General features: G+C 50.3%; 1 protein-coding gene across 5 annotated transcripts in view; it reads right to left on the bottom strand.

The window, feature by feature from the left end:
- Positions 1-2,037: 2,037 nt before the first annotated feature.
- The window catches only part of Zcchc24 (zinc finger CCHC-type containing 24), a 61,005-nt gene continuing 39,909 nt past the window's right edge, over positions 2,038-23,133 (bottom strand). The window contains exons 3-5 of one of the 5 annotated variants that reach the window (XR_011707312.1): positions 18,179-18,343; positions 6,782-7,143; positions 2,038-6,689 (exon numbers count right to left, since the gene is read on the bottom strand). Coding sequence is in view for 4 of the 5 variants with exons in the window: in XM_071611131.1 (XP_071467232.1) it covers positions 16,729-16,974; positions 18,179-18,343 (411 nt within the window). In the remaining variant the exon portion in view is untranslated. The other 4 variants (XM_071611132.1, XM_071611133.1, XM_027931317.3 and 1 more) reach the window with 4 other exon arrangements.

Raw genomic sequence — 23,133 nt, 5'->3', positions numbered from 1 at the left:
CTGAGGCGGACTTTGAATTCATGATGCTCCTAGCTCAGCCTCCTGAGATGCTGGGATTAGGCAGGCACCACCATGCCCAGCTGGAGGGAAATTTGTTGCACTTTCAGCTTCTTGAGTGTCAGGTACTATACCAAGGACGTTTTTGTTTTTTTTGACAATGCTGGGGATTGAACCAGGGCCTTAACACGTACTAGGCAAGGGCTCTACTACTGAGGTACAGCCCTAGCCCTATGCTGAGGACTTCTGTGTGGACTGTCTCATTTAATCATCCAACAACCTATGAGGGGATCATTGTTGTCACCCCTTCAGAGATGAAGCCGAGGCCCAGACAGACTCCATCTTAGCATCCATGCCCCACCATGAGCACTGGCTCCAAGTAAGTCCTGGCTCTGCCTGTGAGTGTCCCAAGGTTCAGTTTTCCTCAGGTGCATGATTGGTACATGAAGCTCACCTCACAGGGTGGTGGGGATTAGATATGATCCATGTGAGCTATATAGCACAGTGCCTGGTACATCACTGTGATCAGCACTTGGAATAACAAGGATGATGACATGGCCCATGGGTCGGATCTTAGGAAAGGAAAGAGATGCCTAAGCCCAGGAGCCTCCAACATCTAAGGTAAGGAGTGGACTTTTAGTGTGTGTGTGTGTGTGTGTGTGTGTGTGTTGCTGGGGATTGAACCCAGGGCCTCATGTGTGGCAGGCAAACACTCTAGCACTGAGCCTCAGCTCTTTTCCTGTTCTTGATGTGCCACTCTAACTTGGAATCCAGTTGTTTCTGAATTTACAAGGAGGGTAGAATTCAGGGTAGGAGGATTAAAACTTCCTTAAGAGGCTCAGTGGGTAGAGTGCTTGCCTTGCATGCATAAGGCCCTGGGTTCAATCCCCAGCAGCGTACCTCCCCCTCCCCCCCCCCAAAAAAAAAAAAAAAACTTCCTTAAACACCAGAGCCCTATGTGGTCAGGATGGTGGGGGGGATCAGGCAGGCAGTCCTCAGAGAGGGGACTTGGACTCTTGAGACCAAGAGTCCTTCCACACAGACTTTCCTGAGTCAGGTTCTATGAAGTCACTGGCTGATGTAGTCACTCTGAGGTCATGGTGATGGGTTGGGTCCTTGAATCATGGAGTTTCCATGAAGTCAGGGTGCAGCTGTGTGACTGGGAGCTCAGCAGAACTGGTAGTTTTCAAAAATTTCTCAAGGGCCTAGGAGTAGAGCAAGCAGGAGAGGGGCATGGGCCTTGAGTCCCTTTGCCATCATAGATATTCTTCATTTTTTCTTACTTTAAGTCCCTGAAAGGGATTTCATTTGAGGAATGGGATCTTGAACCAAATAATAACTGGTAATTGTTCATCACATCATCCAGGAGTGATGGTAATAGCCCCAGGTGACCATGTGAGTCAATTGGCAGAGCAATGGCTAGAACCTAGGGTTCTTACTTGTCCAGAGGGATGGCACAGGCTCCTTTTGGGGACATATTGCCAAAGGTCTTGGGATCACACACATTCAGATTACTACCAACTTTGGAGGTCAAAGCCAGTTGCTGTTGACTTGGGGCACTCCAGGTAGCAGTGACAATTTGAGGGATAGCCCCTTGGAACTTGACCCACGTCCTCCATGCTAAGTTCTGAGGGGTCTCAGAATGTCAATCCCTCCAAGTCTGTGAATATTCACTCAATTAATCATCCAGTGTTTCCTTCTCACTTAGGAGGGGGTGTAGTTTTCTCCATCTGGAGGTGTCTGGTATGGGGGTAGGTGGATGGGGTAAGCAAGGGTTCTCTAAAAACAGTTCTCTGAAGGCAAGCCCACTCCCTGCAATTCTCCTCCCAATACTCTGTGCAAAAGCCTGACTCTGGTCATAATATTTCTTATATAAAGCAAGAGCATAAGTAATACACAAAGAAAATGTTGGCTTGTTGCTGGTCCTATGTACTCAATACTTAATGCATAATTGAAGCAATGAGCCATACACCTGCTCACTTGATACCATGTGAACATGTTTTTAAAAGTCTGAAACATCAATTTTTTTTATAAGACAGGATAGTTTTTCAAAATGATTTCATGGAGGTATAATTTATACACAATAAAATTCACAAGTTTCAAGTGTGCATGAAAATGATTTGTCAAGCACATACATTGGTTAATCTAAGTACCATTTAAGACACTTCCATCTTTCCAAAAGGTTTCCTCCAATCTCTTCCCAGGTGTCACTGAATTCTGTCACTATAGATCAACTGTCCCTGTTCTAGGACTTTGTAGAAACATCAAACAGGATTCACCTTTGTCCAACCTGTCGGGCATAGTTCTATAGAATTTTGCTGCATGAAAGAAATTTCTTAGATGTTTCCTAGGCCTGGTAAAGCCCAAAGCAATGTTTCTAGGAATCACAGGTCTGGTAAAACCTGCAGATTCCTGGCCACACTTGATACCTAATGAATGCCAAACCATATGTGACTTACCCCAGGAATGCAAGGTTGGTTTAATGTCTGAACAAAAAGCTGAGATTCATCCTATTTATGTAGGGGGTGATTGTGGTGGGTCTTGAGTGTGCCCTCTCAAAGCACCTGTCCCGGGTGAGGTTATCACAGTATTTTTATTTTATCTCAGGCTCAGGAGAGAAAACTAATTCCACTGGTAAGGGATGACCAGGGTTACTTAAGGTTTCAAGTTGTTGCTTTCATTTGGATCCAACCAGATATCCCCATTCCAAACTTCAGGATCCCATTCTTTCTTGTCAATGCCCTTTCACATGCAAAACTTGATAAGACTGAACTCAAATGATAGTGTGATTCATCAACCTACACAATTAAGTTTTTGTTTCATTTCACGTGATATCAGCCCAGTGCCTACAAGAAACTGGAGAATCTTTTAGAGTTATCATGGAAGATTTCTGGTTCTCAGACTATTACTTACACTGAGAATTAAAGGATAAACATATTTCATTTTCATTTGGTAAGCAATCAAGTAACCACAAAAGAATTCACCCCACATCACAGTCTTCATGGTCATCATCCCTGTCACGATGGTCAAGAGCTCCAGCCAACTGGCCTCTGAAGGCACATGCTTTTGGCACTTGGCCACATGTGACTAGTTTGGATGTCACTGCATGCTAGGAATTATTAGCATACCATTTCTCATTGGCAGGAAGTTCAGCTTTGCCTTCAAGACCAGGGACACAACCAAACAAACCTCCAAATCCCATTTTTATAGGGATTGTCTCGTGGGACCACTCCTGGTGGCAATTTTACATAGTCAGGATCCAAACAAGAGACAAACAACACAATGTTTTGAAAGGGAAAGTGTGATGCCTAAGAGCAAATGGAAATGTCGAAGACTCTCTGCAGTGCCCTCTGCTGATATAGCCTAATATATTCCAAGTGGCAAGGGAGAACTGTCAGTGTCACAAATGGCTAAGAAGGGAGGCTCTAGAGCTAAGAGACAGTGGACCGACAACCAGAGCATTGAGCATTACTATCTGATCCAATCTGACATTGAACGAAATATTTAGACCATTTATATGTAATGGTATATATGTAAATTTAAGCCACCCACCTATTGGTCCCATCTGCCTTCTGTTTTCTTTTTTTGGATTAAATTTTTTTTCCCCAAGTGATTCCATTTCTATCTCATTGACTCATTAGATTTAATTCTTCATCTTACTTTTTAGTGATTTCTTTGGGGTAAACTACATATTGTTTCACTTATCATAGACTAATTGCAAATAATATTTTAATTTAAATATAAAAAGTAGACATACATTTTACTTAAATATGAAAAATAGTTTTATATACCAATGGTAACTTTATTCTTAACTTTCTTAACTTTCATAGGAATTGTCAAACTGTTTTCCAAAATAACTACATCATACAATTCTACCAGCAATGCGTGAGGGTTCCAATTCCCTACATACACCTCCTAACACTCACTATTATCTTTTTTATTCTAGCCTTTCCTGTGGATGTGAAGGGGCATTATTAAACCACAATATTATTATTGTGATTTTGTTTTTTATACCTCCCAGGGGCTAGTGATGTTGAGCGTCTTCTCATGTGCTTATTGGACATTTGTATATATATTTTTTGAAGAAAAGTCTATTCAGATCCTTTGTGTGTTTTTAAATTAGTGATTTTGTTGTCAAGTTATAAGATCTCTTATTTATTACAGAGACAATTCCTTGTTGATAACAGATGGTCCTCAATTTATGATAGTTTGACTTATGATGTTCTGAGTAACAATGTGTATAAGCAGTATGCATTCAGTAGAAACCACACTAGAATTTGGAATTTTGAAATTTTTTTCTAGGCTAGCAATACAATACTCCCTTGTGATGTTGGGCAATAGCAGCAAGAGATGCAAGCAGGAGGGTAAACAACCAGTACTCTACTATACCATAGTGCTAAGCTATGATATTTGTTAGATTCAATGTATCAAATGCATTTTCAAATTACAATACTGTCAACTTACAATGGAGCTGTTGGAATGGACCCTAACATAAGTCAAGGAATATTAGTATATGATTACTTATATAATCACGCCTTGAATAATGCATGTTATTCAAGGGGCATATTCTGAGAACTGCATCACAGGATGATTGCATTCTTGTGTGAATGTCGCATAGTATACTTACATAAGCTAAGGTGGTTACAAGGACCTGAGGCAATATAATCCTATGGGTCCATTGTTGTATATGTGGTCTGTTGTTAACTGACATTAATTATGCAGCATGTGACTATATATATTCCCAGGCTTCTGGGGAGTTTGCAGGCTCTCAGACGCACTACATGGATGACCCCAGGCAGCCTGTGGGCTCTGTCCACTCCAGACTTAATCACAGGTCAGGAGGGCCCGAGTAAAGAGTTCTAGCTGGAACCCAATGTCCTGAAAGTTTAGATCAATGGGGGAACTAAGACCTGGAGGGGCAGAGGGATGTGAACTGACCCTCTAACAGCCGCCAGATCAAACGCTGGGTCTTCTGATTCCAGATCTTTCCACCATGCCAAACAGAAAGGTGATTAAGGAAAAAAAAAAAAAAGATTGACTTTTACAAACAATGATGTTCTACTGGGGTGTTCACATCTTTCTGCCTATCTTTGTTGTTTTCACTTCATATTGTGCATGCATTGTTTTTACATTCAATGGGAGAAAGCACGATATTACCACTTGAAATTTTACTCAAGCTTGAGGCCTGTGGAGATCAGGACTCACTTGGGATTTGGGGGAAAGGAAAAAAAAAAATCCCCATTTATCTCCTATGCAGTACAGGTTCGCCAGCCAGCAGACAGTTGCAGTTCTCAAGTTTTGCCACCAGAGGGCAGAAGGGGACCGGCTGATGGGTGCAAAAGGAAAGCACAGGGAAGAAAATTTGGGGCTAGCTAGTTTGTGCAGGGGGTGCAGGCCATATAAAGTGGTCTGCACCTTGATGCAGAACTATGGTCAGGTTCCCAGGAAAAGGAGGACTAGAAATTTATGTGCCTGGCAAGGTCCTTTTGCCACAGTACAACAGAACTGGGGAAGAAGCCCAGTCAAAAGAATTGGACTAACAGAATGTGGGTACTTGGGGAAGGGAGGGAAGTGGCCGGTAGACCAAGGAGAGTCAACAGATCCAAGTTCCTGCTCTGGGGCAAGGTGTGAGCATGGCCCTGCAGGCTGTCAGGACGCAGGTTTTAGAGCGCATGGCTCAAGAGGTGGATGGGAGGAGGCCGAGAGAGAAATCCAGGGGCCCGGGTAGCCATCACCACCTCTTTGATGAGCACAGTGGCTAACAGTTCTTGAGTGTGCCCCATGTGCCAAGCTCCTGTTGGCCTTATGCAGTTTAATCTTGGCCACAACCCTCTGGTAGGTAGGTGGGCATTCTCATTTCCATTAACAAGGGAGGAAACTGAGTCAGACATGTGACCTAGAGTCCCACCCAGGATGAGGGTAGGGAGGTGGAGACAGAGGTCATAGCAGATGCGATAGTCTGGATTTACAAGGCAGAACTTGAACCCCAAATTGTCCAACAGGATGCAGGAGCTGGGTGCAGAGGGGCTGTGGAGCTGGGCTCAGCTTAGTGACCAGAACAGGGAGGGGGGATGGAGAAAAGGTGGTAGAGGGGACACTGCTCAGCTCCCAGCTTTGAGGGCTGGAGGCTTCTTGTCCAAGGGGGAGAAGGGGGAGGGCAACTGGACGCACTTCAGGGCTCCAGGAGGAGGAAGGAGGAACATGTCCGTGGACAGAAGACATAGGTGCCAACCTGTCTTGCTCACTTTGGGCACAGAGGAGGTGGACCGAGCTGCCCCTACCCCTGAGGGACCCCTGGGAGCTTTCCAAGGATAGAAATGGCAAGAAAGTTGGGCACTTCTTGAAGGACTGGGCCTGGGTTCTGGCTTCTATCCAGGTCTCCATGAAGCATAGGCCTGTACTAGATGATGCCCAGGGAGGCTGCCAGGCTATGATGGGCAGAGCCAGGGGGCCAGGTCAGGTGGAGGGGGCCGGGGTAAGGCAGCTGACCCTGGGCTACGTGGGAGGGCAGCTCAGTTGCAGGAAGCAGCAGGAGAGGGGGATTGGACTCTGTACCTCTGTCCCCTGGAGGCAGGGGCTTGGGAAGGGGGGTAGCTTTGGGAGGAGAATGGGGGCTCTGCTCCTTGCCAGCTCCGTGACCTTAAGCAAGTCACTCAACCTCTCTGAACCTCAGTTTCCTCCTGTGTAAAATGCTGCAAGAATCAAAAAAGATGCGTGTTAATCACAGCATGTGCCTTATACCCCCACCCCTCCTGTCTGCCTTGGACACCTTGGCCTGGCTCACCTGCGAGCTCATCTCCTGCTCAGGTGTGGAAACAGACACAAGAGGAGAGCAGAGCGTCAAGTACTGCAGTTCCAGTTCCCAGCCGTGCTCCTCAGCAGCTGGCCAGTCTCATTTCAACAGCACCCCCTGTCCGCCCCGACTGCCATTCTGGATTGTTTGAAAACAAAGCCCAGGTGTTGTCCTGTGGTCATCCATAAGGACTTTTATTATGGGATCCCAGTGTCGTTATGACACCTCACAGAACCTGAATTCCTTCCAGTGTGTGAAGTAGGAGCACAGGATTTTGCTCGCTGTGTTGGGCCGAGGCTTGGTTGGCTTCTCTGGCCTACCTGGCTCCTCCGTTTCCGGTGAGGGACAGAGGCCTGTGGGGGAGGAGGTGGGCAGGTTCACAGGAAGCTCATCTCCCTTTAGTGATTCCTCATCCCTAAAGTGAGCATTGGCCAAGAGGGGACAAGGGAGGGGTAGAGGCTGGGGCCCTGGGCTGCAGACCCCACCCTCAGCAGAGCCTTGCTAGCCTCAGAGGCAGCCCCAGGCACTCCACCTGCTGCAGCTGGGCTTGTGGGCACGTGCATGTGAGGTGCCTGTGTGAACGTGTGTGTTTGCGTGTGCGATGGTGTCAGTGTGTACCAGTGCGAGAGAAGGCGAACGTGTGTATGCACCCGCGAGTGGGTCGGGTGGGGGCAGGGAAGTGCTTCTAACCTCTCTGCTGGGAATCCAGCCTTAGGATCAATGGCGGGGGCGGTGTTGGAGGGGCCTTTGAGCTGAGGACAGGCTGTTCCTGGCTCAGGCCAGAGCTCTGGGGAACAGCCAGAACGCCTGACTGAGAGGGGAGCCTACCCTCAGCCACTACCCCACTTCCTTTTGGCCCCTCCCTGCCCTTGTCCCTGCTCCCAGACACCCCAGGAGGATGACAGCTTGAAGGACAGCAATCCTTTGGATGCCTGGCCCTGGGTTTTCCAGGCCCTGGGGAGCCAGGGTCAGGAAGTCTGAGGGCAGGTGGGACCTGTCGGCTCAGCCCATGGAGGGCTGGCCTTAGCCAGGCACCAGGCCTAGTCCTGAGGATGAAGGGACCACAGGTGGCAGTTCATGGAAGACCGAATGGGCTCATAGACATTCACTCAGCCCCCCTTGTCAGGTTCAGAAACAGCAGACCGTGGAGGTCAGAGAGTGAAGCAGAGGTTGTAGGGCTTGGACGTCAGGGGCTTCCTTCCCCAGCCTCACTTTCTCCATCTGCCCTAGACATATTATCCCCTCCCTGGGCTCCTGTGGGATTGTTAGGAGGATGCATGAGGCCAGAAAGTCTGGATGGCCATCTAGACACAGCCTCCTGGTGTGAGGAACCGCCATACCACAGTGGTTCCCACCTCAGGTCAGAGTGGTCATTGCTGTGCTGTGGGCGGGAGCAGCCTGGCTCTCCACTGCAGACCTCAGGATGTCCTGATTTCCCTAAGTGCCTGAGGACACTGAGCCCCCATTGGGATCTGGTGCTGTGGTGGGTGGGCCCTACAAATCCACCTCTCTGGCCTGGGTATTGGTCTGGTTTTCTGCTCTATGTCAGGGACCGACACAGGGGGCTCTATATGACCCTATAACCATCACAGATTAGAGCTGCCCCCCCCACTCCTTCTCTTCCTGCTTGGTCTTCTTGTTCTTCGAGGTCACCCCAGCCCTTGGGGCCTTCACTCCTTGTCCCACCTTGGCAATTCTGAGTTTGGGTTGCTAACTGGAGCTTAGTCCCAGATCTGTCTCTGAAACACTGCAATGGGAAGGGAGACCTCGAAAGGTTCAAATCCTGGCTCTACCACATGTCCAGGGTGACCCTAGGAGACACCTTTCCTGTGGGGCCTCAGCTTCCTCCCAGAACTGGGCCATCCTCTTGGGTCCCCCATGCCCCTTCTCTAATGGACTCTGCTCTCTCCTGGGCCCCTCAGCAGCTGGCCGCCTCTGGACATGGGCATTAAGTCCAACCGGAAATCCTTCCTGTCCAGGGGGAATTACTGGTGTCCACAGCTCCACTAGGCAGGAGATGTCGAAATTCAGGCTGTTTGTGTTAGGTTTGTTTTCTGGGAAAACAAAACACACAGGCGCATGCACAGGGAGGCACGCACTCAAGAGGATCCCACCACAGCTCGGAAGCCTCAGGCTGGGCAGGCCATGCCTGAGGTGAGCAAATGGGATCCTGGGTTCGAGGCCTGGCCTCCCTCACTCTCCTGTGTGATCCCTAGCAGGATGTTTATGCCTGAGCCACAGACAACGGAAGCAAGAGGTCACCCCTGAGCCAGGCTGTCCTGGGTGCCCAGCAGTATGTGGGGTCTCTCCTTCACTGAATTTTTATCTCATAGAAGTGGATGAGGGGGACAGCGACGTCACACAGCTGGGACAGGCAGGGCTGGCCTGGCAGGAACCCTGCAGAGGTCTCAGCACTCTTGGACAGAGACAGGCTCAGTGTCCTGGGCACTGTATCCCTCTTAGGGCTCTGGAGGGTCCCCTGGCTGACAGAGAGCCTGGTGTGGAGTCTCCTCCTCTCTCTGGTGTCTAGGGCACCCTCTGCACTCACACACTTGGCTGGACTGGCAACTTCTACTTTGGGGCCTCCTCCAGCCCTGCCTGCCTTGTGTGCCCTGAGAGAGGACAGTGGATGGGAATCCTCTTTATGCCAATAAACAGGAAAAGTCTTGGTGGCCTCTGCACCCCAAATCAGACAAGGGCTCCTGCTTCCAGAGTCAGGAACCTGTTCCAGCCTGTCTCACCTGCTCCTGCATCCCTGTTCCCTGACCCCAAAGATTTGCATTTTGTTTCCTCTGCTCCATTTCATAGTCTGCAGTCAGGAAGCCTGGGCTTGTCCACAGACCTCTGCTTTCACCTGTATAGGATTTAAATGTTTTGTCAACTAGTTGCCAAAACTTAAAACTTGGAAAATTTCACATGTCAAGTGGGATTTCCAGTTCTCTCCCCTCCCTCCCAACGGGTAGCACTATTCTTAGATTGCCAAAATTAGCTGGTCTGGGGGCTGGAACCCCATGCCCGTGGGCCTCCTTGATGACACCACCATCAGCCCCATGCAACCTCGAGGGACTGCCACAAATCCAGTGTGGCTCAGCCTTGGAGGCCCAGTGTGCTAATCTGGAGGGTCTTGTGAACCTGAGAACAGCCCAGGCAGATTTCTCAGCATCTCTGTGATGGGGCCAGAGCATTGGCATGTTTAAAGTCCCCCCATAGGCGACCCCCCCCACACACACACACAGGTTACTCTGGTGAGTGGCAAGGTTGGGAAGGACAAGAGCACTGATCCTGGGTGAGAGGGCTTTGCAGACAGACACCTGGCTTCTGATGGTCCTGCTCCTCTGTGGCTCCCGTCTGGGACACTCTACCAGGGCCCCACTTGTGTGAGTCCTGCCCAGTGCTGGCCTCGCTCCTGGAGGAACTCACTGTTCCCTCTCCCCTGGACACTTCATTGGTTCAGGGTGTGATGCCCAGTGTTGGGGGGCTCAAACTCCCATCTCAGACGAGAGGATCAAGTGTGAGCAGCCGCAGTGGGGCCCAGGGCTGCCATGCCCGTGGCAGATTCGCTCCTATATATGGTTACCCGGGAGTCCCGTGGCTGAGCTAACGTGTGACCTAATCTGCTGACAATCTCTCCCACTCTGGGGCCTGACTTGGGGAGAGCCTCACCCTGGAGAGCGTCCACTTGGTGGCAGAGGGGTTGGGTGGAGGCAGGTCAGTGGCGTGGAGGCAGGGCAAGCACAAGTTGGAGGGCAGCCCCAAGTCCCTCTGGCTGGGCTGTGTCGTCCAGCTTCCTCCCTGTGCTCTGTGTAAACAAGGAAACCCCCAGCCTCTTTGCTTTCCAAAATCCTTTTAATACAGCGCGGAAGGCTACATTTCCTTAGGCAAGCCGTACAGTCTCCAGGAGTAAGGCACACAACGGAATGCCACCCCGCGGGCGGCCCCGGGGGAAGCGGGGGGCTGGCCCTCGCGCCCTCGAGCCAGGCCCACGGGTTCTGTTTGTCTTCTTAGCTGGACACACACATACACACACATGAACAGACACAGACACGGACAGGGTCACCATCTGGGGGGTGGAGGAGGTCCAACAGTGAGTTTGGCCATGAGAGCAAAGATCCCCGCTGCCACCAGCCTCCCAGCCCCAGGGTCGGGGAGCTCAGCCACCTCTTTGGAGGCTGGAACACCCCACAATTCAGGGTTAGTTGTTGCACTGGGCTAGAATGTAGTGAGGCTGGATTAAATATTTGTTTAGAGTAGATTCAAGTTGATTAGATGCTGGAGGGCAGGCGTAATGGCTCCGTTGACATTTCCAAGTTCAAAGAGCTTGGGGGGAGACCCGGCTCAGATGAGAAAGCTCCAGAGAGGGGCCTTGGGGACTCTTGCTTGCTTTTTCCTCTTCCCTCCTTGGGCACTGCGGACCAGGCCAAGGGGTGGCAGACCCTGGAGGGGCTAGGTCATCAAATGCTTCCCTCTTCCCCTGTCCATTCCCCGCGCTGCCCATGAAATTAATCAAACTGTAATGACAAGCTCCTAGCAAGGAGGTGTGGGAAGAGAGATTACAACGCTGTGCTTGTTATCCTCAGCGGAAGAGGCACAAAGGGGTCACGGTTCCCTTTTTCGATATGTATCTAATAATAGCTCCCCTTAAAAAAGGGAATACTTTCCAAAATACACATACGTATAAATACAGGACAAGAACATATTAATAAGTCTAAACATTTGAATAATATGCTGGCTACTTAATACTGATATTTTCATCCATGGAAAACAATAACAGAATAACAATAACATGGCTTAGAGAATTGCAAAGATTTTTTTTCTCATCAGAATTATGTACCAACTTCATATAATATTCTATGTAGACAATATTTCCTTCTTAATGTAGTTCAGTTGCATACTTTTTACAGGACAAAAGCATAGTAAAAAAAAAAATCCAAAACCATAACAGGAAAAAGAAAAAAGAAAACTTCTCACCATAAATATTTTCTTGCTGCTCAACCAGAAGGTTTGCAAAATACTTCCAGAAATCTTTCTTTGATATTCTATTGCCCTCCTGAAAGCTCTGAAAGTTTGAAAATGCCTCTCTCTCTCTCTTTTTTTTGTCTCAAAAAAATCAGGCAAACATATTTTTCTTTTCTTTTTCTTTTTTCTTTTTTTTTTTTTTAAAAAAAGGCCCTCAAATATATACAGACAAAAATCACTGTGAAGATTTTTCGGGAAAAGCTACCAAATTCAGTGTTGTGAGAAAAACTGGTAACTGTGCAGAAATTTTAACATCTATGAGTTTTTTTTTTCCCAAAATACACACATAGTATTTTTGTTTTTTAAAAAAAGGAATTCTGTGTCAAGTATAATGCAAAATAAATACAAATTCACAAGTAGAGCTATCAAATACTTCATGGGGGGTAAACACCATTATCTCCCAACTAGATCGCTAGATCTACTGACTGCAAGCGGTTGTCCCTTTTGAACATACTAAAACCACAACACTTTCTTGTCTCCTGGGCTCCCAGGTCCACTGAGCACTTAATTCTCACAGCACTGGCCCAGACAGCAGTGTGTCCTGCTGACCTCGAAGAGCCTCCAAGGGCCACCCAGGAGGGATAGCCCAGCCCCTGCTGCACAGATGTCAGGACAATGGCCGCCAAAAAGGCCACTATGGGGTGAGAGGCCATCTCTTGCTGGCTCTGGCCTCCTGTGCTCTGGAATCCCGGTTCTTTTAAGGGTGTGGGCTTCCCTACCTTTGCAGCCCAGTTGGCAGGCCCCAGGCATCCTTGGGCCAACGGTCCCCATGTCTGGCATGTCCTCACAGTGGAGGTTAGCATACTGCCACCAAGGCAAAGTTTCTCTTTGGAGGCCCAGTAGGATGACTGACAGCAACAGCTTTTCCTTGGGGACAAAAGCTTTGGGCCAAGGCCACCCAGGTCACCCAAACAAGGCAGCTGGGCTGGGGCAGCCTCAGAGACAATCCCTAGAGGTGGCTGGGTGCTCAGTCCATCCCCCACCCCTACAATCAGCAGGGAGGGAGCTCAAAGACGGCTCTTAAGTGCTCAGAGGATATGGCCCCCAAATCTTCCCTGCAGCCAGCGGGCTGCAGATACTCTCCATCTCGTCCACTTGCTCCCTGGACCCTTGGTTAACACTTCACTGTAACTCTTCAGTTGCACAAAGCATTTTCATTTGAAAACAAAAGGCGACTGGGCACCGGATGGGTGTCCTCGAGCCGTGGTAAACACTGAATTTCAGGCCCATTTCATGGTCTGATTTTTTTTTTTTTTTTCCCACAGAGGCAAAATGTTGGGGCAAAATCAAGCGACCCAGTCCTGGCAGCCAGTTCTCTCCCTCCCCCCTGTGGGGGGGGGGGGCGGAGAGGACAATAGGAATGGGGCTTCTCACTGGGGAGAGAGGAGGCGCCCTCCTGCCTGCCAGAACGGTGGTCTCCCTGACCATGTGATGTGCCAAGAGGCCTCTCTGATCCCTTGGGAGGTAGGCAATCATTGTCCCCTTTTTCCAAATGAGAGGTTCTGTGGCTTGTCTCAGGGTTGCCCCAGTGAGGGCTGGGGAGACCTGGGTTAGGAGGATGGGGGGGGCGTTGCAGGGAGGAGACAACAGTCAAAGCGGAGTTGCAGGGGCAGCAGGGGAGAATGTGACTCCCCAGGCGACACAGTGAGGGGCAGTGGTATGGAGTACAGGGCTCCTGGAGGTGTCGCCCACCATCCAGGGGACTCCTTCCAAAAAAAGCTCTCTGTTCTGTGGGATGGCCTGGGGCCAGCCTACTTCTTGAACATCAGAGCTGGGGGACTTCTAGGCTTTGTAGTGTCACTCTCTTGCTTAACTCGTGGGGAAACTGAGGCTGGAGATGAGAAGTCCTTGCCCCAGGTGACACGGTACATCTCCAGAATGCTAGGCCTGTGTCCTTCCTGTCAGAGTATTTTCTGTGCTACATCTGGCAGCCTGGTGGGATTGCAGCACCTGGTGTGGGTGGGAGGAAAGAGGAAGGAAAGGGAACAGGGCTCACAGCACCCAGTTGGTGGGCAGTGCTGCTGGGGGTCACTGGGGTGCTTCCCCACATGCCCCAGGACATACCTTGGAGCATCATTCAGAGCCATCCCTGTCCTGCCTCTGCCCTCTGGGTCCCCCGGGTGCATCTCCTGGGTGTGATGCAGTGACATCAGAGACGGTCAAAGTTTGGGGCTCGGTGTGGGCAGGGCACAGAGGCCCGCTCCCCAGCAGCTGCGGAGGAAGCATCTGCCCCCCGTGGTTGCTACCTAGGACTGACTGATAGGGCTTTCCAAAGTGGCTTTTCATACAGGGCAAATCGAAAGGTTCTAGGTGAGAGAAGCTGGCCTGGCTGGTCTTGGGGAAGTAGTCCCCTGCAGGCTTTGGGATTCACAGTAAATTTAGTGCACTTGTGGCCAATACAAGGCTGCTCACTCCAAAGGGACTCTCAGAAGAGAAGAGCCAGGGGAACACCAAGGACTCTATGGGACCTAGGCCTCCACAGACCCCCAGGCTGTGAAGAGCCCCGGGCCCCTTCCTCCCACAGCCTGTTGGGGCAGCAATGTCAGTAACACTGTTTGTCAACACACACAAGACAAAGACCCCAAGAGCCCCCTGGCCAGGGGACATGCAGCCCCTGGGAGCAGCGCAGGGGAGGCAGCATGGCCGGCAGGGGGCGCTGCAGGTGGCTCACTGTACGCGGCGACAGTAGTAGCCCAGGACCTTGCACTTCTCACAGAGGTGCTGTGGGTGCTCCTTGCTCTGGTCAGACACGTCCAGGCCATCGGGCTTCTCCAGGGGTCTCTGCAGAGAGCGGGAGGAAAGGGCCCCAGAAGGGTGCAGAGAGAGAGAAATACAGAGACACACAGGGAGAGTGAGACAGATGCAGAGAGAGGCCCAGAGACAGGGGAAAAGACGCAGAGAGATGGACGGACAGGTACAGATAGAGTGACAGAGACAGAGACAGAGATACACAGGGAGAGGCTCAGACCAAGAGTAGATACACACATTCACAGAAACAGACAGACACATACAGAGATACACACAGGGATGGGGGTGGGGGAGGTGGGGGGGAGGGAGGAAGAGGGGTGGGGGAGAGAGAGCGCCTGTAGTCACACAGGCAGTCCAGCCCAGGTGCTCACGACCTTCCTGCCCACCTCTTGCCTGTCTGCAGGGTTCTGTGGCTGGGCTGGGGCTGGAGCATGCAGGGCAGGGGGTGTCTCATACCTGGACCCCTGGGTATATATGCCACTTTGATCTCCCACCAGTGCCACCACCTGAAGCTCACACAAGTCCAGGATCAAGGCACAAGAGGGGTACACAGACATATCCAGATGAGGAAACCATGTCCAGAGCGAGGGACACCCCACCCACATCTCTTGAATCCCAGCATCCAGCATGTCTTCCTTGGCCACGAGCCACTCCCACACCTGCTCAAGTGGCCTTAGGAGTCAAGGAGAGATTCATCTGAACACAACCACAGCTTCTGGCTCAGCTCAGTGAGCCTTAGCTGTATGAAGACAGCATCTGGGGCTTGGACTCACCCCACAGCCCAGAGCCAGCCCTGTTCATGACATGACTGTGGACCTGCACTGTTTTTAACAGGGAAACTGAGGCCCAGAGAAGGGAGGTGACTTGAAGACTGCAGGGAGCCTCAGTTTCTTCATCTGTAAAGTGGGCTACCCACAGCATTACCCATGGGTCTGGGGAGGGTCCCGGATACCTCCGGCTGTTGGTAAACTGGGCAGCCAGCGTTAAGCACATTTGTGATAGTCTGGGAGCTCCCCTGTTCCCTTGTTCCCTCCCCCCGGCCCCCAAGAGCCAGCAGAGGCTTGTCTCCCTGGAAACATCCTGGAGGCCCCTAGCAGCACCCCAGCAGACAGCTTCTTGGCTCATTCACAGAGATGTTGCTTTTCCTCCAGGGTAGCCCCTGCCCAGACCCTGCAGAAGGGTCCCTTGAGTGGACTCAGAGGAAGCTAGTCAGGGCCAGCTGGGGCCACACACCAAGGAGAGGGGCCAGGAACTGCAGGCTAGTGTGTGGGGAGGGACCCTTGGATGCAGTGATACCCATAAAGAGCTCTGCGAAACTTAGTAATTGCTGTGTGGCCATAAGAAAGTTACTTTAACCTCTCTGTGCCTCAATCCTCTCTTCCATAAAACAGGGCATAAGAACATCTACTTTTGATAGGGTTGTTGTGAGGGGTACATAAGGTATGTAAAGTGATTAGAATGGTGCCTGTATATGGAGAGCATTTGAAATGTTGGCCAGTACTAATACCATGTATTATCATTAGTATTATGTAGGATTAGGGGCAGGCTGGGGGCAGGGGAACGGGAGAGTCCCTGGCCAGCCCCAGCCCTCAGCTCATCGGACCTGTGCTCCTCCTTCCTTGGCCATGACCTGCTGGTGCTGCTTCCCTGCGTGGGCCCTGGCCTGGCTGCCCAGCCCTGGCCTGCTTGCCAGTGGGCGCTCCGGAAGCCGTCAGGATGACTCCCTTCGAGGGAGGGGAAAACATGCAGCAGCTGGGACTGACCTGTGCAGTCGCCCCACCCCTGCGGGAGGCAGGCCCATTAGTGTTTTCTTCTCCTGGGGGGGCAGGGTCTGCAGGGGCAGCCAAAGCTGGAGCCTGACAGGAAACAGATGTGGCTGGGGCGGGTGGCGCAGGGTTCTCAGGGACTGTGGCATGGTCAGGGCGGGGGCGGGGTGGGAGAAATCCACCACAACCCTCCACTGGGGGCAGAGGGAGGAGCTCTGCCCTGTCCTCAGCTCACCAAAGGCTCTGAAGGACAATGGAGGGGTGCTATCCCAGAGCCTCCTCCCGGCTTGTGACATACTGAGAGAGAAGCACAAAGGCCCAGGAGAGTAGACCAGGGAGACAGAACTGGGTCCAGGACCCTCCATGCTGTCTGGGTGCCCTGCTCAAGGCCCATCTCCTCTCCGGATCTCAGTCTTCCCACGCACACAGTAGGTGCTCCACAAACACTGGCTGAGTGACTGAGAGAGGGCAGGGGGAGGCCCAGGCCCTGGAGAGATCCTTCCAGACTGGGCTCTTGAAGGCTCCAATCCCGTGGGTGGAGATGGAGGTGGGGTGGTCACTCAGGCTGTGCTTGGCTGTGCGGGCAAGATGGAGGTGATGGGCAGGCCCAGGGATGGTGGGAAGGGCAGAGGCCAGCAGGATACAGGGCAGCGACTGAGGAGACAGAGCCAATACTGGGAGCCAGGTCCCACCTGCTGCACACCTGATAAGCTGGGCCTGGCTTGATCCCATCTCCCATCCCCAGCCAGCCAGGGTGGTCTGCTCTCCCTGCTTCCCTCACTACACCCAGGTCCCATCTACCTTGCCAAGTCCCCTGACTTGTTCCCTCTTCATGAATCCCAGCTTTTCTCCTGATCCTGGGTAAGTCACTTACTCCCCCATGCCTCAGTTTCCCCCTCTGTGAAATGGGGAAACAAGTCCTACCCCATGGGGTGTCTGAGAAAGAACAGATAGAAAGTCTTAGAGGGTACCTGGGAGTCAGCAAACACAGCACACCCAGGTCCTCGGTGACAGAACTGGGATGGAAATCGAGGCCCATCTGGCCTGGGGAGGGGGCGGAGGCACTGTTCCCAAACATATTGGTGATTTCAACTCAGAAGTACCATCTCCCACCTGGGGGACCCCTCCTAGACCAATCTCTGCACACCCCCTGGGTTAATCGTCTTAAAATGAAGGCGAAAGTCCTGTTGTTCTTGGGGTCCTTTACGTATCCGCCCCAGACTCTGATGACCTTCCCATTTAGCTCCCACCCTGTTCCTCTCCATCTGCTCCTTCACCCAGATGTAGGTTTTGAGCACCCCAAGTCCTTAGAGCCTCAAGCATTTGCTCCTACAGAGCTCTTCCTAGGATGCACCCCCCACTTATGACAGGCCTAACTCCCCCTCCTTTTGATCCCCAGGTACAGAACACCTCCTCTGAGTAGCTATCTCTTTGAGGTCTGCCTTAGTAGGGTCCCTCAACCCCTTCCCACCCCATTCACACGTGTGCACTGGATGAGTAGAGGAGGGGACCCTCCTGCTGCAGCACCCTGCTGGCCCCCTGATGGTTCGGCTCAGGGCAGCACCCCCATTCATTACTCCCATTCATTAGTTTTAAAATTCACCTGGGGCCTCAGCTCTCAGGATCTTGCTGAAGTTGCCCCTTTATCATATTCCTGTCCTGGGGAAGCAGCCGTCCCTCCCCCTTCACCCCATTTCTGGTGAAACAAGGGAAGAATGGACGATCTGGCCTCATCCTCACTGTACAAGTACCAAAAGGAGGACCAATAATGGAAGAGTCCCCCTCCATTGTCCTTCAGAGCATGCCCCACCCTCTGTGGGCCGGCCGCCCCGCCCCACCCATCAGGCAGCTGGCTCACCTGCTTGTGCGGGTACACGTTGATGTGGCACTTGATGCACTCCTGTCCCATGTTGGCCCAGGAGTTTCCGCTCATCCATTTTCTTTTGCACTTGGGACACTTGTACTCTCCAAAGCAGCGCTTTTTGCCCTGGTATGGTGTCAGACCCTCGCCTTTGGGGCGTGCCTAGAGGACAAGAAGCAAACACAGGGGATTAGGATCCATGGGTCCACAAATCCCCACAGGGTCCCATGGCCTCTGCTTCAGCCTGCATATTCTGTGTCTGTGTGTGCAGACACCTTTTGTCCCCAATCCAGAGATTGCAAGGTCACCTCCAGAGCACCAGGAATCGCAAGCCTGGGAGACAACTCCATGCACACAGCGGAGAACAGAGGACAGGGTGTGGAGGAGTAGAGTACTAAGGGAAGGCCAGGAGTTACTTTTTTTTTCTGGGGTTGAGGATTGAACCCAGCATCTACTGCATGCTAAGCGAGTGCTTATTCTACCACTGAGCTACACCCCATCCCATTAACAATCTTAATCATAGTATCTCCTCTTTAATGTCATTTTGCTTTCCTCGCTTTCAGTTACTTATGGTCAATATTAAATGGAAAATTCCAGAAACAAATAAGTGTTAAATTGCACATTGTTCTGAGTGGCATGATGAAATATCCCTCTGTCCTACCCTAGACATGAATCATTCCTTTGTCCAGTGTATCCATGCTGTATATGCTACCTACCATTTATCACTTAGTAGCCATCTTGGTTATCTGGCTGACTGCTGAGGGTATGAAAGTGACTGTTCAGGAAACCCTTATTTTACCTAGTAATGGTCCCAAAGTGCAAGAGTAGTGAAACCAGCAATTCAGATATGTCAAAGAAAAGCCAAAAAGTACTTCCTTTAAATGAAAAGATGGAAGTTCTCAATAAGAAAAGAAAAAAAAAAGTAGGCTGAGGTTGCTAAGATCTTTGGTAAGAACAGATCCTCTGACCATTGAACTGTGAAAAAAAACAAAAAAAGAAAGAAAGAAAGGAACTCATGCTAGTTTTGCTGTCACAACTCAAATTACAAAAGTTCGGGTCAGAGTGCCCTAAATTTGCTTAGTTAAGATGGAAAAGACATTAAATTATAGGATCTGGTGCTGTCCGTGGAATCCACTGAGGCCCTGAAACGTATCTCCCTTGGTAAGGGGAAGTCTGGGGGGACTATGGTATTGATGATCTCAAAGGTAGAAAATCTTCTCAGAGTTGCCTTGACTAGTACATCTTTTATTATGAGCAAGAGGGATTTTTAAAATGTATTTAAGAACTATCAGACAAAAATGGGAATAACGGGGGATTGAGCCTGATGTAACTTCCCTATGATGCATATGAATATACCACAGTGAATCTCACCTTTATGCGCATCCACAAGGCACTAATTTAAAAAACCTATAAATATATAGCAGAAAAATCAGTAGTAGAGAGAAGTAACAGGGGGGAGGGAAAGGGGAAGTATAGGGGACCAAATTAGAGCGAATCATATTCCATGCTTGTATAATCATGTTAAAACTTACCCGAATGTTATGTATAACTAAAAGAAACTAATTAGAAAGAGAAAAAAGAAGCAGAAAAATTTTCCTTTGTGAACTGTTTGTTCATATTCTCTGTGTTTTTTTCCTGCTGGGGTTTGCTGATTTGTAACTGCACTTTACATACTAAAGAAGCCAGTTCTCTTCTACATGTTTTGAAAAATGGCTCTATTGAAATGGGATTCACATTTCCTACATTTCACCCATTTAAAGTGGACAATTTGCTGCTTTTTAGTATATTCACAGAGTTGTACAACCTTCACCACAATCTAATTTTAGAACACTTTTGTCAAATCCCCCAAAGTAGGCCTGAATCCACTGATGGTTACTCTCTATCCAATCCCCTTCTCCCCACACACCCAGCCCTATCTCCTGGATTTCCCTATTTTAGATATTTCATCTGAGTGGAAACATACAATATTTGTCCCTGTGTCCCTGACTCCTCTCGCTTACTGTTTAAAGGTGCCTCTGTGTTAAAGTACACGTCAATACTTCATTCCTTGGTGCCAATTCCTGTTCCACTGTACAACGATGCTGTTTCATTTACCCACTCATCAGATGATAGACATTTGGACTGTCTCTGATTTGGGGCTATTATAAATAAAACTGCTCTGAACACTCGATTCTGCACTGCAGTATTTTACAAAGTTGGCTTGGTTACCCCCTGTTTAGAAATAGGAGATTTCGCATAGAAACAAGACCACACTGGTCTAGAACTCTTGCTGGATGAGGGCCGAGGAGTGGATGATCATTGGATGGCTCAGGTGCATCCTCCGTGTTCCCTTTCACCAGCGGCAACCTCTATTTATCTTGCCTGCTTGGCCCTTGAAGGCTCTGAGTTTAGGACAGGTTTCAACATAGGCTCTGCACTGTGAACAAGCGTGGTCCCCAGAGGGTAGCAACAGCATCCCTTCATAGTCTGTTAGAAATGAAGACTCTCAAGCCCCGCCCCCTCAGATCCATGGAATCAGAACCCACATTTTGACAAGAGCCCCAGAGAATTGCCTTGCCATTAAGTTTAAGAAGCCCTGGGCCACAAGTTGACCTGTGTCCATAGTAGTTTCCCTGAGTAGTTGCCCAAATTCTAAATAGTGCGTTGTGGTTAAGAGCACAGACTGGATCCAAACCCAAGCTCTGTGATCCTGGGAAAGTTACTTAATAAGGATAAGCATTGTGACGATCACCAAAGACTTTTCTGAGGATTGAATGAGATACTACAGACTCTAAGAACAGTGCCAGGTAGGCTGAAGGTAAAACGGAAGCATTAGCACCGTGATTATTGTGTATTAATATAGAACAACAGTGGTATATAAAATAATAACTTCTTCCTCTGGAAATCATGTTTTTGAAATTTATATATATATATATATATATATATATATATATATATATATATATATTTTTTTTTTTTTTTTTTTTTTTTTTTTTAAATTTCAGGAGCCACGGTACCACTTGTGATGGCCTACTAGGATTTCACACAAAATACTGAAGAGGGATATATGTGCTGAGTATGTAAATCTAAACTTAGAAAGTGACAGCAACACTGCCCTGATTTGGGTCCTCTGCCTTCTGCCTCTGGGATCCTCTCTGGACCTCGTGGCAGCTGGGCTACCCTGGGGAGAAGGCTCAGTCTGAAGTCAGGCTGCTGGGTTTGTGGTAGAGGGGTTAACCTGGGTCTCTGGTGGCACCTTGATCTCTGTAGCTCTCAGGTCAGTGGGTGTCCTTCTGAGCTTCCCAGGGCCACCTTCTCCACTGGGGCCTGGTACCCACAGCTCTGAGAACTCCAGTTTTTGCAGCCTCCCTTCTCCTGCCATTCTGCAGTAAGACACCTTGTCGGCTGGCTCTCCTCTCTGCTCCTAGAAGCACTTATATATTAAGGGGGACAAGGGAACAGGGGTGTCTGAGACTCCTTGATGAAGATGGGAATTCGGGGCATGTCCCCAGACAGGCCTGCTTCTGCAGGAATCTGTTCTGTGGGCCTCCTGACTCACAGAGCCGACAGGACCTGGCACCTGGCCTCACACAGTCAGGGCGAAGGGAAAGAGTTAAGGTACCAGAGGAGAGAGGTCAGGTCACCTAGGACACTCAGCAGAGCAAAGCATGAAGACTGGGGCAGGATTAGAGAAAGAGACTCCATCAAATTTTAGCCCCGCGGAGTTTTTGCTTCAGAAATGAATGGGAAAGAAACCACACACAGATAATGGGGTGCAGAGTGTGGACCAAGGGAGAAGCAGGCCTCACTTCTGACTTAGATAAGCACCTCTTCCAGTAGGCAGGTAGAGGGCCCTTGGCCTCGCGCAGGCCCAGGCATCCTTGGCCTGCTGCTCCCATGACCATCAGGCCAGGCCCTGGGAGGACCCTGCACTGACACCCCATCACTCTGGATGTGTCTCAGATCCTGGACTCCAGGGCCGGATGCCAATGTCACAAGCTGGCTCCACATGTGACTATGTTGGGAGGATATTCTGCAAGTCACTCAACATCTCTGTGCCTCGGTTTCCTCATCTGGAAACTGGATGATGATGGAGAGCCTGCCTCCCGAGTGCATGGGAGGCTGTAGGCATGTGACGATCTCAGCTCAGAGTCCTGGCACACCGCAGGGCCTGGCCACATCGACTCTTTCAGTCCCACTCCCTTGGCGGCACAGGGGGAGCTGAGGCTTTGCAGATGATGCAGAAGCCAGGACCAAGATCTGCGGACTTCATCCTAAGAGGAAGTTTCCAGAGACAGGAAGGACACCTGGGTAGCAGGTGAGCTGTCTATCCCAGGGTTGGAGGGGTAGCATTAGGTGTCTTCACCTTCTGGAATTCTCGTGGAAGAACCAAGAAAGAGGAAGCTTGGAGATGTGCTGGCAGAGGACAAGGAAAGAGGGAAAGAGACTGAATTTGTGGGGCTCCCTGACCACCAGTGCCATGCAGCTCTTTCCAGAGCACTGGGGGGCAGGGAACAGTGTTGACTGCCTTGACAGCTGGTGACACTGAGGCACAGGGCAGGGGCAGGACTTGCCTACAAACAACCTTATTGGGAGAGGTAAGGCTCTTCCACCTGGCTTGCCCCTTCTGTCAAACCCCCACACGTGTGTCCCCTGTGCAATGAAGCCACAGCCTGCTCTTGGGAGGAAAGATCTCCAGGCAGGAATTTTGGAGAAAATTCCTAGGGACTCTAGCCCAGCCCAGGCCAGGGTTGGGCCTTGGCCTTGCCTGCTGCAGGACAGAGGAGTAGATGGCCCACTAGGCAAGGAGGAAGAGGCAGTAGATAAGGGAAGACAGGCCAGTCAGTGGACAGTGGGCAGCAGTGAGGAGCCACTTCCTGGAAGGGCCCCTCCTGACATTGTTTATGCTCCCAGTGAGGCAGGGCCAAAGACAGAAGGCATTTTTAGCAGAACAAAGGCTGTTCTGCCCCAAC

The sequence above is a fragment of the Marmota flaviventris genome, chromosome 4 (genome assembly GCF_047511675.1).
Source record: "Marmota flaviventris isolate mMarFla1 chromosome 4, mMarFla1.hap1, whole genome shotgun sequence".
In the NCBI taxonomy this organism is placed as follows: Eukaryota; Metazoa; Chordata; class Mammalia; order Rodentia; family Sciuridae; genus Marmota; species Marmota flaviventris.
The sequence above is the reverse complement of the archived record's forward strand: the minus strand, read 5'-3'. Positions and strand labels throughout refer to the sequence as shown.